The 17,500-nt window shown below is 43.0% G+C and overlaps 2 protein-coding genes and 1 long non-coding RNA gene across 4 annotated transcripts in view; 2 read left to right on the forward strand and 1 right to left on the reverse strand.

Moving 5' to 3' along the window:
* Nucleotides 1–4,610, forward strand: part of LOC135092508 (RAB6-interacting golgin-like) — a 5,514-nt gene extending 904 nt beyond the window's left edge. For both annotated transcript variants that reach the window (XM_063991078.1, XM_063991079.1), the window contains exons 2-7: nucleotides 125–264; nucleotides 757–863; nucleotides 1,805–2,104; nucleotides 2,883–3,023; nucleotides 3,594–3,804; nucleotides 4,180–4,610. In XM_063991078.1, coding sequence (XP_063847148.1) covers nucleotides 125–264; nucleotides 757–863; nucleotides 1,805–2,104; nucleotides 2,883–3,023; nucleotides 3,594–3,804; nucleotides 4,180–4,452 — 1,172 coding nt within the window. In that variant the 3' untranslated portion in view covers nucleotides 4,453–4,610. The remainder of the gene's footprint in view (nucleotides 1–124; nucleotides 265–756; nucleotides 864–1,804; nucleotides 2,105–2,882; nucleotides 3,024–3,593; nucleotides 3,805–4,179) is intronic.
* Nucleotides 4,611–8,662: 4,052 nt separating this feature from the next.
* On the reverse strand, nucleotides 8,663–12,272 carry LOC135092514 (uncharacterized). The gene is made up of 3 exons (XR_010262905.1): nucleotides 10,685–12,272; nucleotides 9,310–9,476; nucleotides 8,663–9,025 (listed from the first exon to the last, which is right to left on the reverse strand). It is a non-coding gene; the product is annotated as an uncharacterized LOC135092514 (long non-coding RNA).
* A 135-nt stretch (nucleotides 12,273–12,407) lies between these two features.
* Nucleotides 12,408–15,087, forward strand: LOC135092511 (uncharacterized). Its single transcript, XM_063991088.1, has 4 exons — nucleotides 12,408–12,591; nucleotides 12,952–13,125; nucleotides 14,025–14,215; nucleotides 14,861–15,087. Coding segments are annotated over exons 1-4 (420 nt in total). The 5' UTR covers nucleotides 12,408–12,537; the 3' UTR covers nucleotides 14,862–15,087.
* The last annotated feature ends 2,413 nt before the right edge of the window (nucleotides 15,088–17,500 follow it).

The raw sequence follows: 17,500 nt of genomic DNA on the forward strand, positions 1-17,500 counted from the left end.
GGAGTGACTGGGAAGGAATATTTAGGTATTTATTTATATCTTTAATGAGTGGGAGTGAGTGGGAGAGGCAGCCAGTACTCCCGACCTCTCTCTCCCCTCTCACTCTCCCACTCTCACTTCACAGGGCCGACACAGAAGCCTGCCAGGATCCTGCGAGGGGGACGAGGGTTGCAGCGTGGCCTCCTTGGCACCTCCAGGGGGTCGGTGGCCTCCTCCACTCAGTACACACCCGTCCCAGCCCAGGCCAGGCTATCCCAGTGCGAGGTAGAGTGTGTGTGTGTGTGTGTGTGTGTGTGTGTGTGTGTTGGGATGATTTGTGTTGTGTTTTCTGTGTTTTGTAATTTTTTTTGTGTTTGTTTTGTGTGTTTTTTTTTTTTTTTTTTGTAATTTTTTGGTGTTTTGTAATTTGTTGATGCTGCGTTTTTCTTTTTCCTTGTGTTATGTTTGGTGTAGTGTTTTTTTTTCAGTGTTGTGTGTGTGTGTGTGTGTGTGTGTGTGTGTGTGTGTGTGTGTGTGTGTGGGTGTGTGTGTGTGTGTGTGTGTTTTGATCTACAGTACATGTGTTGCTGTTTTTCCTTGCATCATATTTATTATGGTGCATCTCATCATGTCATTTATACAAGCTAATGATGTTTTTTCCTGTGATTCTTGTGTTTTCTTGTTTTCTCTCTTTTAACATATTTTTCCTTTATTAAATACTTCTATCTTAACTTCTTCAATATCTGTCACCACTCACTCTCTCCTCACCTTCCCCAGGGCACAGACTCCCCCCAGTCCCTGTCCAGCCAACAGACGCCTGAGTCCTCCCCGGCAGCCACCCCGTCCCCTGTGCCACCCTCACCCTGCGTCTCCCCCACAGGCAGGTCTTGGGGCGGCTGGTTAGGTTAGGGGGTCTTGTGGTGTGTGTGTGTGTGTGTGTGTGTGTGTTTTTTTGAGTGGCAGGGGATTGCTCTACAGGTTAGGTTAGGTTAGGTTTGGGGAGTTTTGAAGAGTGTGTGTGTGTGTGTATGTGGTGTGTGTGCATTTACCTAGTGCTTTATGGGACAAGAGGTCTGCTGGGGCTGTTCATTTTGATATCCAACTTAGCCTTGAACCCACATATACCTTTTGCGTTGACTGTCTCCCTATCCAGACTGTTTCATACATCTACACTTAATGACACTTCTACAAGCGCTCTTCAGCCTCTCTGTCTTGAAGCGTGTGTGTCCCGAACCTTCACGTCACTTCATTCCACCTCCTCTCGACGTCCTCCACCTTTCCACACACTTACATTGCAATCAAGTTTCTTCTTTCTTTCCTTTTCCCAGCGTTTGGTAGTGTAATGTCAGTTTTTTCACATGACAAAGTCTCTAATATTTGTTACCTTCTTCATTGTCACTCTAAATTCTTTCTAACTTCCTTTTATCCTTTTTCTTGTAGGGCGACCACTTTACAACTGCAGGAGGTGAAGGTAGATTAGGTTAGGTTAAGATTAGGTTAGGTTACATTAGGTTTGGTTAGGTTAAGGTGAGGTTAGGTTTGTTTAGATTATGTTTGGTTAGATTTAGGTTTAGGTTAAGTTAGGATAAGTTAGGTTAGGTTATGTTAGGTTTGGTTAGGTCAGGTAAGATTAGGTTAGGTTACATTAGGTTTAGTTAGGTTAGGTAAGATTAAGCTAGGTTAGGATAAGTTAGGTTACTTAAAATTAGTTTAGGTTAGATTTTACTGTACCCAAGAAGCAAAAAAAAACAAATAATTTACCCATAACCCCTGATTCCTTCCCCTAATCCCTTCCTACCCCCTACCCCCACCCCCCCACAGGCAGCCACACCCACCCAAAGAGCGTTAAGATCAAACTAGGAGAAAACAACTCATATGAAGTAATACCAAGTGGCGCCCCTGGGTCCCCCTCCTCCCCCAGGACCGATGGGGAGGGGGAGGCGGAGGAAGTGGAGGAGACGGAGGAAGAGGAGGAGAAGTCGACGGAGGAGTTTTTCTTTGACAAGGGCGGAGGAGGGAGCGAGGAGGAGGGCGCCCTTTTGAGGAGCATACAGGAGAGGCAGAAGGAGATGGAGGAACAGAACAAGAAGAGGAAGGAACTGCTGATCAAGGCCATTGCTGACAGGTGAGAGAGAGAGAGAGAGAGAGAGAGAGAGAGAGAGAGGGGGGGGAGTTTTCATTATCCTATCTTTATTTTTCTTATATTTTATTTCTGCTTTCCCATTCTATACCATGTCATCTTATTAATTACATCAACACTGTCAATTTAGAGAGAGAGAGAGAGAGAGTGCAAGTTTTCATTCCCATATCTTTAATTTCTCATATATTTTAGCATTATCTTCCCATTTCATATCATGTCCCATCACTAACTTCAGCATCATCAATTCTTACTTTCCTCCTCCTCTTCCTCCCACTCCCCACACCTCAACATCAATAATTATATAAACTACCATTAATTCTACACTTTTACTAATTACCTTCCCTCTAAGTATGTAAATAATCCTGAAAACCCTTGAAAACTCCCCATTTCTTTCCTTCCCAGTCACTCACAGCCCCTTGAAAACATCCCTTACATTCCTTCCCATTACTGAAAACCCTTGAAGACATCCTTAAGCTCCCCATTTCTCTCCTTCCCAGTCACTCCCAGTTTGTAAGACCCTTGAAAACATTACTAAATATCCCTAACAAGCCCTGAAGAACACTGAAAAACATCACCAAAACATCTGGTCTCCCCATTCTTTCACCCTCACACAATGCCTCATCCCCTGCTAGTCCCTCTATTCACCTCTCCTAGTCTTGCCAAGCATTTGAAACTACTGATATCATCCCAGAACACCCCTGCCTCCTCTCACAGCCACTCACAGTCACTCTCCCCACCTCTCACTACCTCTTACCTCCTGCAGGAGTCGGCGAACACAGTCGGAGGCTCAGAAGCTCAAGCATATCCAGGCAGAGTTGGCACGGTTGGACTCCCTTCTCTCCTCCGATGTGTCTATCCTGAGGGACCAGATTGAGAGTGCCAGCCAGGACTTCAATGAGGCTCAGTGAGTGATTGGGGGTTGGGGATCTACAGGGTGGGGTCGGGGGGGGTGTCTAGGGTGTTGTGTGTGAATGTGTGTGTGTGAAAGTTGTGGTTTGGAATATTTTTTCTCTTTCTCCTTTTTTCTCTCTTGTTTTCTTACTTTTTTGTGTGTTTTTGTGTCTTGTTGTGTTTGTTCCTTCTCCATTGGTAAGTGTTGAAAATAAATAGATAAAAAACAGGATTTTCAAAGATAGTCTTCTCACTGGCTGATCTCACCCAGTGGCAGAAGGAGGCACAGAAGGTCAAGAGAGAATCACCGAGGCTAAAATGCAGAATGTTACAAAATAAACTAAATAAAAAACCCACAAATTTCAGAGACCGTCCTCTCACTCGTCCACTCACAAGGAGATAGATTTAGTGGTGCACCTGCCAGACAGCCACCCTCTCACTTGCCCCTCTCTCCCACCCACAAAAGGAGATAGAAAAGATAGATTCAACCACAACAAACCCAGACATTTCACCCACACACCCACCAATAAACGTCAAGCTCACTCTCCCACACTCCCACACTCACCCACCCTCTCACCGGCAGGAAGAGGTACGAGAGGGCCGAGAGGGAGTTTATCGAGGCCAAGCTCCAGCTGTTTAACCGTCTAGAGCGCAAGGAACTGCTAACCGAACACCTGTGTCGTATTATTGAGGCCAATGAACGCAGGAAAGCTGTGAAATTGTCCGAGTTGATGGCACAGCTGGAGATGGTGGACTGCGTGGGGGACCTGCCTGCACCCCCACCCCCCTCCCAGGTACTGTGTGGGAGGCAGAGAGGGAGGGATGGCTGTATTGATATTAGGTCTTTTATTATGGTTTTGGAGAGGAATGGGATGATTGGAGTATGTGTGTGTGTGTTTGTGTGTGTGTTTGGGGAGAAGGGACAGATTGGCTTTCTCACTTTAGTTTATATAGAAATAGAGAGATATATAGTGTAATTAGTAAAGATAGAGACAGGCAAATAGATGTAGACAGACAGACACAATGCTCTTCTTAATATAGTTTATGAGATGAAAGAGAGATAAAGAGAGACCAAACCTAACCTAACCAAACCTAACCTAACCTAACCTAACCAAACCCCAGCCCTACACCACCACACCCAACCTAACCTAACTCAACGAACCCCACAGTGCCTGCCACAGCTTGCCTCCCTGGACGAGGTGACCTACGCAGCCTGCACAACCCTCAAGCACCCACATAAGGCCACACAGGCACTGCAGGCTGGCTTGGCACGGGTCAATGGAAACTTGAGTGTGGAGGAGATCAGGAAAGCCACGGAGATGACACAAAAGGAGGAGGAGGAGGAGGAAGAGGTAAAGGAGGAGGAGGATAAGGGGGAGGAGGAGAAGTGTGTAGGGAAAAGGAAAGAAGAAGATGAGGAGGAGAAGAAAGAGGAAAGTTAGGAGAGAGAGAGGAAGAGGAAGATAAGAGGAAAGATTTAGTGAAAGAGTAAGGTGACTAGGAGGAGGAGAAGGAGGAAGAGGAAAGAAAAAGAAAAGAAATATAAAGGGTTAAGTTTGTTTATTGTTTTTGTTATTGAGAGAGAGAAGAGAGAAAAGAGGAGTAGGAGAGAATGAAGGAAGAAGAGAAAAGAGGAGAAAAGGATTAAAAGTGTATAAGATTAGTTAACAAAATACTTCCATTAGTAAGAGACAAAAGAAGAGGAGAAATGAAAGTAAAAAAGAAGAAAAGAATGAAGATAAGAAGAAACCAGTGATAGATTTAAGTAACGAAATGCTTCCAATATTCAGAAAGAAATGAAGAAGAAGAAGAAGAAGAAGAAGAAGGAAGAAGGAGAAGAAACTATAATAATTCCATCCATTATTTCCAGCTTTCATTGGTGCATTTAGGTGCTAACAATAGGCCTATGTCTGTATGTCTGTCTGTACGCATGTATGTTTACCACTGTATATGTATGTATGTGTGTGTGTATGTGTTTGTGTGTTCAGTTCCTAAGAGAAGATAATGTAAAAAAAATAGGCTTATGTATGTTTGTGTGTATGTTTGTGTGTTATTGCTTATTTAGTTTATAAGTGAGGCTTGAATAGCTTACTTTTTATACTACACTACTACCTATGTGTATTTCTAAAAAAGTGTTTGTATCCGTAAGTGCGTGCCAACCCGTTAAAACAGCCGTGTGTGTGTGTGTGTGTGTGTGTGTGTGTGTGTGTTAGTAGCAAATAGATGGAAGGAGTTTGATTATATGCATAAGTGTTTGTGTGTGTGTGCATGTGTGCGTGTGTGTCGCTGCCTACCTTCCTTTCTGTACCTGCCAGTGCTGCGCTATGCTGTGTTCAATGTGCCTTTTGAACGCTTGGGGCTGTGGGGCTGTGGACTGACAGGGACTCGGGGACTAGGGGACTGAGAGACTTGGAGTGTTCGAGACTGTTGGGCTGAAAAATTAAGAAACTGCAGGTTGAAAAATTGTAGGACTGAGGGACTGAGAGAGAGTGATGAGGGACAGAGAGAGTGAGAGATTGAAAGACTGACATTTTAAGGCAGAGATTGTAGGATAGAGACTGAGAAGCTGTAATTAAGAGATTGTAGGGCAGAGACTAGCTGGAGAGACAGAGAGAGAGATTGTCGAGCTGAAAGATGATGGAATTATTAAGTAACTAAGAGATGGAGAGACTGTGGGGCTGAGAGACAGAGAGATGGAGAGACTGTGGGACTGGGACAGAGAGATGGAGAGACTGTGGGGCTGGGACAGAGAGACAAAGAGACTGTGGGGCTGAGAGACAGAGATGGAGAGACTGTGGGATTGGGACAGAAAGATGGAGAGGACTGTGGGATTGGGACAGAGAGACAAAGAGACTGTGGGGCTGACAAGTGCATATTAGTTAAACAAGCTCAGGTTTTCGAGTTCACTCAAAAAACTATGCAAGCGCTTTTGTTTGTATGTGTGTGAGAGGAGAGAATAGGAAAGAAACACATTTTTTGAACTTTCGCACAAAAAGGAGAGAAAAAGTTTGCCATTTCAGGAGAGAGAGAGAGAGAGAATTTTTTATTTTTTTTTTTTGAGTAGTTACAGAAAGTTTAATGTATATCAGAATATTTGTCACTATACAGTCTGTGTACTTAACTGTGACGTGCTTAGCTAACGTGTGTGTGTGTGTGTGTGTGTGTGTGTGTGTGTGTGTGTGTGTGTGTGTGTATGGTAACAAACAGCAAGGAAGTGTGAAAAAAAACTACACTATTTGCTTCATATTGTTACCTGCTTCATTTAAGTCAGGTTCATTTTAACCTCAATATAACTGAAGATTCCTGCAAGTGTGATAAGTGGTTCAGGCCTCAGTGTGTTCTGCAGTGTGGCTGAAAGGAGCTGCGGAGCGACTGCGGTGCCAAATATTTGTACTTTTGTAGCTAGCTAGACACACGCAAGGTTCCTGTGTTTAAATGTTCTTTGTTCCCATGTGACCGTTTTGAAAGGCCACAGAGATGATTGGCCAGCTTCTCAGCGGTGTTTTTTTTGCAGTTGATGGTAAAGAACGCCTGTTAAAACTTACAGTAGTCTTGAAAACACCCTTGGAAACCTTGGTAACTCAAAAAACTTACAATTTGTCAGGTTCTCAATGATGTTTTTCCCAGATTTTAGTACGACGCTTGTTAAATTTCCACTAGAGTCTTGAAAACATCCTTGGAAACCTTTAGAACTCCAAAAAACTTAACATCTGCCAGGTTTTCAAGGATGCTTTTTCCAGATTATAATACAACACTTGTTAAACTTCCACTAGTCTTGAAAACACCCTTGGAAACCTTGATAATTCTTGAAAACCCCAAAAAAACTTACATTTGTCAAATTCTCAAGGATGTTTTTCTCTAGATTATAGTACGACACTTGTTAAACTTCCACTAGAATCTTGAAAACACCCATGAAAACCTTAACAACTTCCATTAGAATCACAAAAAACACCCCTAAAATCCCCAGTAACCTTAATTTTGTGGGTGTTTCTCCAATTAATACTGCAGAACACTTATTAAACTACCACTGGCATCTTGAAAACACCCTTGAAAACCCCAATAACTTCCACTTGTCAGGGTGCAGTGGGAGAGAGATAAGTTAGGTGCAGTGCTCTTTGGCAGTGTTGCAAAGAGGAAGTGTTGCAGTGTTGGTTAGCCAGGACAGTGTTGTATCATTATTCTTGTTTGACTATTTTTGTTTTGTTCATTATTGTGTTCTTGTGTATTGTATTTTGCACTCAACACTTCACTTTTGGCTTGTTAATTTGTGTTCTTTCACTGTGTTGGGAGTTATGTTAGGAGTGTTGCTATATCTATCTTTTATTTTTATTGATTACTGTGTCGATGCATATTGAATTACCAACCCAGCACTCACCTCGTAACCCTTTCACTGCAACACCAAACGCACGTAACAAAATTACAATCTTTACAAACACAAACAACAACAGCTAAAAAATAAAAAACCACAAACTACCGCATTCCCACCAACCACAACAATTAAACTCAACACAAATCAAGTAACCAGGGGCGGACATTTGACAGAGCTGTAAAAGGGACATCAGGATTCCAGGCAAGGTTACAGGGGATGAATGCTGTAGTGTACCCTGCCAGCTCACCCAACAACACTGTAAACTCTGCATGTGGGTGTACTTTACGAAAATATACAGGAACATATTTAAAAGTGCACAAGTCTAACAGTTACAAGTATTCCCGTGTATATGAGTTTTGTAACATACACAGGTAAGGGGGAACAGTGTTGGTGGGTAGGGAACAGTGCACATCTAGGAGTCTTCAGGCCCCTGTGATACCCTAGGCTGTCTGTAATGCCTTGACTTGTGTGTAAGGAGGAGGAGGGAAAAGAAGATAGGGAAAGCAGGAAATAAGGAGGGAAAGAGGAAATGGAGGTAATTATGGGATTCTGTTCATTGAGTTAGGAATAATATTGATAAGGATTTTTTTCTTCTTTTTTTGTTTTTGTGTGTTTCTCCTCTCCTTCTTCTTCTCTTCATAGTTCTCTCTCTCTCTCTCTCTCTCTCTCTCTCTCTCTCTCTCTCTCTCTCTCTCTCTCTCTCTCTCTCTCTCTCTCTCTCTCTCTCTCTCTCTCTCTCTCTCTCTCTCTCTCTCTCTCTCTCTCACACACATCAGTGGTGCTTCCTGGAAAAAAAAAATCAGGGTTGTGTTTATAATGAGATTGAATTTCTAAGTTGTGTTTTCTGTTGTGTTGTAACTTGTAAGGGAAGGGAAATATGTAACACTGTATTGCATTCTTTCTCTTATTGTTACAAGTTAGTGAAGATTATTTATTATTGAGGGGAGGGGCTGTGGGAGGGACTGTGGGTTTGTTAACATACTGTGGGGGACATACTGTGGGTCTGTGGGCTGAGAGAGAGAGAGAGAGTTATATTAGTAAAGTAACTGTTTTGACAAGATGTGTGTTTTGAGAGAGAAAGAGAGAGAATATTATTAGTAAAAAGTTAACTATTTCTTCAAGTTATCTAAAGTGTTGATATGCTGGAGAGAGAGAGAGAGAGAGAGAGAGAGAGAGACACACCATTCAACATTCAATTCATCGTATTTGACAAGCTCTCCAGATAACAATACTGATGGTGGTATTTCATCTGACTGGTGCTGGTTAAAAAAAAAATAATAATAATAATAGCAGCAATTGGCATAAGCTTTAACTAATACACAAACCCCTTAATTGTAAACACGAGCGTAATATAATGGTAAAGATCATGGATTTTGGATATTGTAGGCCTAGGAACAAGTTACTACTGTGTGTGTGTGTGTGTGTGTGTGTGTGTGTGTGTGTGTGTGTGTGTGTTTTGGATACCGTAAGCCTAGGAACAACAATTAGTACTACCACCACTACTGCTACTGTGTGTGTGTGTGTGTGTGTAAATAGCCAAAGTGCTCAATTTAGTTGAGTTTGCTTCAAGATCGCCTCCCGTTTTCTTTTCCTTCGTCTCGGTGTCTCGTGAAGAAAACGACGTGTGTCCTCTTGTCTCGTCCTCGCTGGAAAATAGGAACAGAATTAATTTACTGAGAGAGAGAGAGAGAGAGAGAGAGAGAGAGAGAGCAGCTGAAATAAATGTACTAAAAGTTCAAAATATACGGATTAAAAAAAAATAAATAAACTACGAATAATTGTATGTAATTCCTAATTGTTAATTGATTGTTTGTGAAAGTGATTTTTGGGGAGAAATAATTGATTGTTAATAAATAAATAACCAAAAAAACACTATTATTATTATTATTATTATTACCTCAGTTTATATTGCATGAAAATATTTACTTACGATCTTCTAAAGGAGAACACAAAGGAAGACCAAAGACTTGTAGGTCTACGCGGCTCTGGCTGTTTGGAGAGAGTAGTAGTAGTAGTATTAGTAGTAGTAGTAGTAGTAGTAGCAGTAGCAGTAGTACTAGTAGTAGTAGTAGAACACCCTTTGTTCGTACTCCTTCACTTAAAAAAAAACAAGGCGTAGAGAGAGAGAGAGAGTGAACAATACCACTAGTATCTCACACACACACACACACACACACACAATAGAAAATAATCAGACACACACACCCACACGCAGACACAGAATAAAAAATAATGACAGAAAGAGAGAGAGAGAGAGAGAGGATAAAAAATAATCAGAGAGAAAGAGGATTAAAAAAAAATTATCAGCTCATTAAAACGACAAAAAAAAAAAAAAAAAAAAAAGCGCCAACTCGGTGAGAATACTTCCGTGAAGCACAGCGCGCCACACAAAGCACGCTGCTATCTGTGCCTTGCCTATCAGGGTGGGCGTGGCGAAAAGGGAGGCGAAAGCAAATAAAGATGTCAAAAAATAAAGCTGGCCTCATTTCTAGTATGGCTGTAACTGCAAATAAAGTATATAAACATAGATAATAATAATAATAATAGTAATAGTAATAATCTCATTTAGAACACGACTAGAAATAAGATAGATGAAATAAGTAAAAAGAAAAGCTGGCTCATTTTAAACACACGAACTTCATCAAAATAGAATGACGAATGAAAGTAAAATGATCAACAGAAATAATAGAAGCAGACATAGAACAGTATAACAAAATAACCGCAGCAATAAAAGACAACATAAATCGTACACGTAACTTTACAATTATCGAACATATCAACAGCAGAGAATTACGACAAAATAAAATAAAAAATAAAACAAAAAGTTTCAAAACGTACAATAATTAACGGAAAACTATTTGAAAATATGAAACTTAACAAAACCTTTTTATCATTTCCTTAACGCTTGTGATTAGGGACAAAAGCGAGAGGAAAGCGTGGATTAATAATTAATTTCGAGGCTAAGACCGCATTCCCTTTCCGTCCCTCGGCGCTATCGTACACGAGGTAAAAGTGTCGTACGCGAAGGATCTTAACATTGCAGTGTATGAACATAACACATCTCACCGCTTCACCATGCCACGCTATCTTCATTCCTCCGTCCCTGCGTTACCGTGTGCTGTCCTCGTCCACCACACACCACAATAAACCTCCAAGCAACACCACACACCATCATATCTCCATCAACACCACCACACACCCTTATACTCCACTATACACCAACACAGCCCACCACGCATCACCACACGCCCTAACAAAGCCTCCACACATCACCACACACCTCCACGCAACACAAGAATACTCACTGCGACACCCGGAACCTTGAGAAACTGCCGGAAATAAGAGTTTTTGCCTACCAGCACCATCACTACCTCCTTCCGTCGCTCTCTCTGGTCCTCTGCGGCTCTGCGTGGACGGTCCGAGCAGGAAGAAGTGTTGCCAAATATGTGTTAACTCTTCAATTTTCTGATTTTACACAATATATATTTTCTGTTCACTTATTATTTTGTTGTATTTTTGACTAAGATGTTTGTGAGTTGACGTAATACGGTTTATATTTGACGTGTCTGTTCTTCTATATTCTTATTTCTAACCTCTGTTAATATTTACCTTCAATGATGTGGTTTGTCTAACTTAACTAGTGTTTTAGGTTATGAATGGGTGAATATTGAGTCGGTGGATCGCTGAGTGGCTGGGTGAGTGAAGGGTATGGGTGATAAGGCGTGTGGATGAGGTGTGGATGGCGGGTTTGGTGTAGGTAAGTAAGTGGGTGGATGGATGGGAAAGTGGTTGGATGGATGAGTATGAATGAGTGAATAAGTTAATGGAGGGACTGTGGATAAACGGGTGGATAGATTAGTGGGTGGTTGTGGCTGTGGATAGGTAGGTCAGTGTGTAGTGGAGCTTCTTATCAAACACACACACACACACACACACACACACACACACACACGATAAAAATAATCAGAGAGAGAGAGAGAGAGAGAGAGAGAGAGAGACAGAGAGAGAGAGAGAGATCCATTATACCAGCGTTACATTATCAACTTATTAAAACGAGGAGAAACAAAAAATCATTGACAATACCTCCCGCCCCGGGCTCGCCTCCCCCGTGGCGCCTGAAGGGAAGTACAGCGCGCCACACAAAGCAGGCTGCTATCTGTGCTATCACTGTCAGGGTGGGCGTGGCGATAAGGGAGGCCAAAGCAAAGAAAAATGTCATAAATGAAGCTGGCCTCATTCCTAGTATGGCTATAACCGCAAAAAATGTAAATAGATAAATGGATAAATAAACAAGTAATAGGTGCTTTAAGCTGCGGTTGGTTAGGTTCTAATTTTTCAACGCGTCGCAGACCGGATGATACGGAGCCCGCCGTTCTTACTGATGTTCTTGGCAGGGGAAACTTTTAGCATTGCGCAATATTGCATCATACTTGCACGAAAACGATTCAAAATGTGTATCATCATTCTTGCTCTTACTTAATCAAGTTAAGCTTTAAAGAGGACCAAGGCAATCCTTATTTTTGTAACATACACCAGCCTCCATGATCAAATTAAATTTAAATGAGCCGGAAACCTTCGCTCACATGCGGGTAAGTCAAAATATGCAAAATCTGGCAAAGCGGTGAGTCTGACGAAGAAATTTCACAGGATAACAGATGCGCCGTCAGAAGTTCCCTGCAGTGAGGCGTTTCCCACACTGAAATCGCAAGTTTTATATGCGATGGACACCCAAAGGTGCTCCTGGCCAAACCATCGTTGTACCCACCCGGGCCAGGCGGAGCGCAGGGGTGTAGACATGTATGGTAGCAAAATTAGAACCCCCAGTATTACAAAATAACAACAATAGAAGGAAACAGATTGCACACGTAACTTTACAAATATCGAACATATGAACCGCTGAAAACAAATGTTCCCAGGTGTACGATAATCAAAAAATCATGAAATTCAATCAGATCATCTCTTATCAGAATTTCAGTAACGCCTCTGATAAGGAACACGAGAGAGAGAAGGCGTGGACCGATTTACACCGATACTAAAACCGCATTCCCTCTTCGTCCCTCGCCGCCGTCGTACCGGAACAGAGAGTGTCGTACCCGAGGAATTAATAAGGTTGTTTTTTTGTATTACGTGAGGAAAAGGAGTAAGGAAATAGAAAAAGATGGATGTTGAAATGTTAAAGACGCCATCTGGAATCTTGAAACTATGGGAAATTGTGAGTAATTACTATTGTTATTGTTATTATTAAAGTAGTAGTAGTAATAGTAGTAGAAGTAATAGTAGTAGTAGTAGTAGTATGATTTATTACTACTACTACTACTACTACTACTACTACTACTACTACTACTATTACCACTACTACTACTACTACTACTACTACCACCACCACCACTACTACTACTACTACTACTACTACTACTGGACACAATTATTTTCTTCCTTAAACCTCTATCTCTCTCTCGTACATCTCCTTTCACCTTCACAAACAATCACATTCACAACCACTTTCATAATCAGTCACTTTCACAACTCGCCATTCACACTCACACTCTCTCTCTCTCTCTCACTACCGCAGGCCCTGAACATCATCATCATCAGCGTCACCATGGGGGTCGACTTGTTCTCCTTCGGCAGTATTGGCAAGACTTTCTTCTGTGGTGGCGTGTACATCATGGCCCTGGTGGTGTCATCCCTGCTGTTCCTCACCTACCTCAGGGGCGGCGCCAGGGACCTGCAGAAGACGACCTTTGTGAGTCAGAGTTGCGGGTGTCACGGGGGCGGGTGGTGGGTGGGTGGTGGGTGGGTGTTGAGTGGTTGGGTAAAGACGGGGAGGTATACTGAAAGGATGAGGGAGGAAGATGATAATAATGATGAGGAGGAGGAGGAGGAATAGGAGGAGGGAGAAAGAAGAGGAAGGATTAGAAAGGAGGCGGAGGAAGAAGAGGAGAAGAGGAGAAAGATAAAGGACAGAAGAGGAGAAAGTGTAGAAAGAAAGAGGAGGGGAAGAAAAAAAAAAAAAGAGGATGGAAGAGGATGAAAAAGGAGGAGGAGGAGGAGGAGGAGGAGGAGGAAGATAGAGATAATTTGAGGAGGACAGTAGATAAGAAGGAAATGTCTTTTTTTTTTTTTATGAAGGAAGGGCACCGGCCAAGGGCAACAAAACTGCAATAAAAAAAATAAATAAATAAAAAAAAAGGCCCACTGAGTTGCCGGTCCCCGAACTGTCGAAATCGGTGGTCAGAAATTACAGGATAAATGTTGAAACCTCCCTCTTGAAAGTCATAGAAAGGAGGAAATACAGAAGCAGGCAGGGAGTTCCAGAGTTTACCAGAGAAAGGGATGAATGACTGGGAATACTGGTTAACTGTTAAATTAGAGAGGTGGACAGAATAGTGGTGAAAGAAAGAAGAAAGTATTGCGCAGCGAGACCGCGGGAGGAGGGGAGGCATGCAGTTAGCAAGACCAGAAGAGCAGTTAGCATGAAAATAGCGGTAGAAGATAGCTAGAGATGCAACATTACGGCGATGTCTGTCTATCTGTCTATCTATCTACTACAACCACCACCACCACCATCACCTCTAACAACAACCCACACCTCCCATTCAGTCTCTCACTCCTCTCACTATCTACCTCACTTTCTCTCGCCAGGAACTGAAAGCGAACTTTGTGACGGCGTGCCTAATGGTGAGCGCTGCGGGCCTCACCATACACGCGGGGATTCAATATGAGGACCTCCTGAAGAAGAATGCTGACGCAGGGAAGGCTGCTGGCTCCCTGGCGGTGTTCAATGCCTTACTGTACTTCGCTGATGCTCACTTTGCCAGGAAGAATTTAGAGTAGTGAGTGTCGTGGTGGTGGTGGTGGTGGTGGTGGTGGCGTAAAAGTGTGTTGGGGTGTGGATGCTTTGTGGAGTGTGTGTGGATGTGTTTGGATTAGTAGGGAGTGTTTTGGAGTGTGTTTGGATGTGTGTGTGTGTGTGTGTGTGTGTGTGTGTGTGTGTGTGTGTGTGTGTGTGTGTGTGTGTGTGTGTGTTTTGGAATGTTTGGGTGTGTTTGGAATGTTTGTGTGTTTGGGCGTGTTTGGGGGGATGTTTGAGGGACAGTATGGTGTTTTAGTTGTGGTGGTGGTGGTGGTGGTGGTGGTGGTGGTATCTTATTTCCCCTCTCCCCACGTACTCTCACACACCTCCCTCCCTCTCTCCCTCTCACAGAAGCTGATAAGTGAATTCCCCGCTCTCCCTCTCTCTTCTCCCAGTACATACTCTCATTCTCTCTCTCACTTATACCTCCCTCTCTCTCTCTCTCTCTCTCTCTCTCTCTCTCTCTCTCTCTCTCTCTCTCTCTCTCTCTCTCTCTCACTCACCCACCTCCCTTCCTCACGCACACCTCTAAATTTCACCCCTCACCCATTTCTCCTCCACACTCACCCTCACTCCTACACCCCACTTTAACACCCTCCCCTCTCTCTCCCTCTCTCTATCTCAGGAGGTGATGGTGAACCTGGTGGTGTCAGTGTTGATGGTGGCTGCAGGGGCGGTCACCATACAGGCTTCCTTTCACATCACCTTCCCTGACAGGACCCCCGCTGAGGCTGGCAAGACGGGAGGCTCCTTTGCTCTCATCAACGCCGTTTTCTATGGTATTGACGCTTACTTCGCCAGATTCAACGGGGAGTGAAGTGTCTTTTTTTCTTATTAAAGGTTTCTGACGTGGACTAAAATTTTTCTCGTTTTCCTTTTGTTTTTCTGTCATGGATTAAACTTTGACTTTTTTTCTTTTCGTTTTCTGCTCTTGTTTATTTTTCCTTTGCTGTTTAGCTTTTTATTACGTATTTTCCTGTCGTTTTTAAAGTTTTACTATTTCTACACGCTAACCATCCAGGCTAACCATCCACACGCTAAAGATGTACCCACAGGCAAGTAAGGACAGGTAGGAACAGACTGTTAAGCATCACGGAAGTTGTCTTTTGTTTATTTAGCACAAGACACTTCCCTGTTGTTCGTCTGAAGAAATATCGCCACTTAACACAGCAGCAGGCGCCGTCCTGATCACGTGGTGCTGATGCAAATGCCGATCTTATGCCTACGCCCGCTGTATGTAGCGGGTGGCACCTTCCGAGGCGGAGAGAGGGAGTGACGCTCATTGCCAGTGGCTGCGTCAAGGGAGACCTGACGAGCGGCGGAGGGACACATCGAGACTGCTAGCGTGGCTCTTGTTGGTCTCTGTGCTGTGTTAGTGTGTGCACAAAACTCTAAACAAACTCTAGTGTGGCATCGCTGCTTCACTGATAGCAAGGTACAGTGACCTTTTCCTGCCGCCTCTTCAGCAACCACAGACGCAGACACAGTGGCGTATTCCTAACGTCTCTCAGTAATCAGAGACGTAACACCACTAAACTTCCCCCACGTTGCTGCATTATCCTATAACGAGTGAACTGTCCTGTTGTTGGTGTGAATAAATCGTGTATACTGACAAAAAAAAATAAATGAATAAATAAATAAATAAATAAAAAAGCTAATACGTGTTATAAGGTCAATCAATTTTGTAGAATGATTTTTCGGTCTTCCTTTGTGATCCACAGTGCCCGCTAAACCAGGGACGCTGAGTCAACCTTGATAGCTTGCTACTGCTACTTCTACTACTACTACTACTGCTACTACTACTACTACTACTACTACTACTACTACTACTACTACCACCAATAACAATAACATCAATGAAATATTAATAACATTTAATCAAATAAAAACAACAACAACAAAAGTAAAAAAATAATTATATATAATCTAAAAGAATAATATTACCACTCTCTCTCTCTCTCTCTCTCTCTCTTTCCATGCCGGTGTTGTGTGCGTGTGTGTGTGTGTGTGTGTGTGTGTGTGTGTGTGTTTAAGGGCACTAACCTAACTTAAATGAACCTAAAGTACCACAATGCCTAAGGACACTCATGTAACCAACACAATGTAACCTTATCAGATATGTATACAGTATTTAAAAGGCCTGCCACGCTCCAGACGCTGCTCAGACTGCTGTAAGGAGCCGTACGAACACAAACTCTACCACTGCATTGTCTTGCCAACGTAATATTGCAGTAAAATTAATCAGGTAATAGTCAGGTGAGTGAGTTGATGAAGTGGTGTGTGGATGCGTGGATGGATGAGTAAGTGGATGGGTGAGTGGGTAGTTGGATGGTTAGATGGGTGAATTGGAGTATGGATGCATATTTGGATGGGTGGGTGGATTTGTGAGTGGCAGGGTGCGTGGAGGGTGTGGGTGACAGGGTGTGTGGGTGAGGTGTGGATAGATGGGTGGGCTAATGGAGGTGGGTGAGTGAGTGGCTGAGTCGGTGGAGTTATGGCTGAGAGTGGGTGACTGTGAGTGGGTGGATATGGCTAAGAGGCTGAGTGGATGGGTGGATGTGGTTGAGTAAGTAGATGGATGGCTTGGTGAGCATTGTATTAGTGTGTGCAGATTCACATGTTGCCTTTACGAAACTTGTAATGCAGGACTCATATTCTGAAACACTCCTACGCCTCACCTCCACTTTCATAAGGCTCTAGTTGAAGTGACACGAGTTTTTAAGTGTATTTTTACGGTTCTAGTGGCAGATTAGCAACATTTATGCACTACTGGCAGAAGAAACAGTCTTGAGAATCCGGAATAGAGGCCCAGACGTCTGAGTCTAGAGAGATTTTGAGGATCAGGTAGTTTGAAGGCCAAGCGTCTCGAGCACCAAACGTCCTGAGGCGTATTTGCACTCAGGCCGAGGTGTCTTGGGGTATCACCTGACCTCAGTACCGTCCGCCCCAGTACCAAGTGACTGTAAACCCCGAGTGCATAGGGAGCTTCGCAAGACTAGGCAAGTGTATGGATGGGGTTAGGTAAGAATAAGTAGGTATGTTTTATAATAGGGACTGGTACCTGTAGATCTGATGGCTACCTGCACCAAATTTTGTATTCTTGCTGTTATGATTGGTTACAGTAAAGGGTTGCATAAGTTTACAGTGTGTTTATACTATTGAAGAGGTGAATCGCTGTTAGAACACATACACACACACACACACACACACACAACGTCAATGCGAGCTTTTAAAAGGTTGAACAAATATATGGATGGGGATGAGA

This window comes from Scylla paramamosain, chromosome 40, assembly GCF_035594125.1.
Source record: "Scylla paramamosain isolate STU-SP2022 chromosome 40, ASM3559412v1, whole genome shotgun sequence".
Classification (NCBI taxonomy): Eukaryota; Metazoa; Arthropoda; class Malacostraca; order Decapoda; family Portunidae; genus Scylla; species Scylla paramamosain.

Bases quoted from the DNA above. Each gene is read 5' to 3' on its own strand.
- LOC135092511 (XM_063991088.1), top strand. From the start codon at position 12,538: ATGGATGTTGAAATGTTAAAGACGCCATCTGGAATCTTGAAACTATGG. The intron at 12,592-12,951 runs GTGAGTAATTAC...TCACTACCGCAG, and splicing joins TCTTGAAACTATGGGAAATT to GCCCTGAACATCATCATCAT. The intron at 13,126-14,024 runs GTGAGTCAGAGT...TTCTCTCGCCAG, and splicing joins ACCTGCAGAAGACGACCTTT to GAACTGAAAGCGAACTTTGT.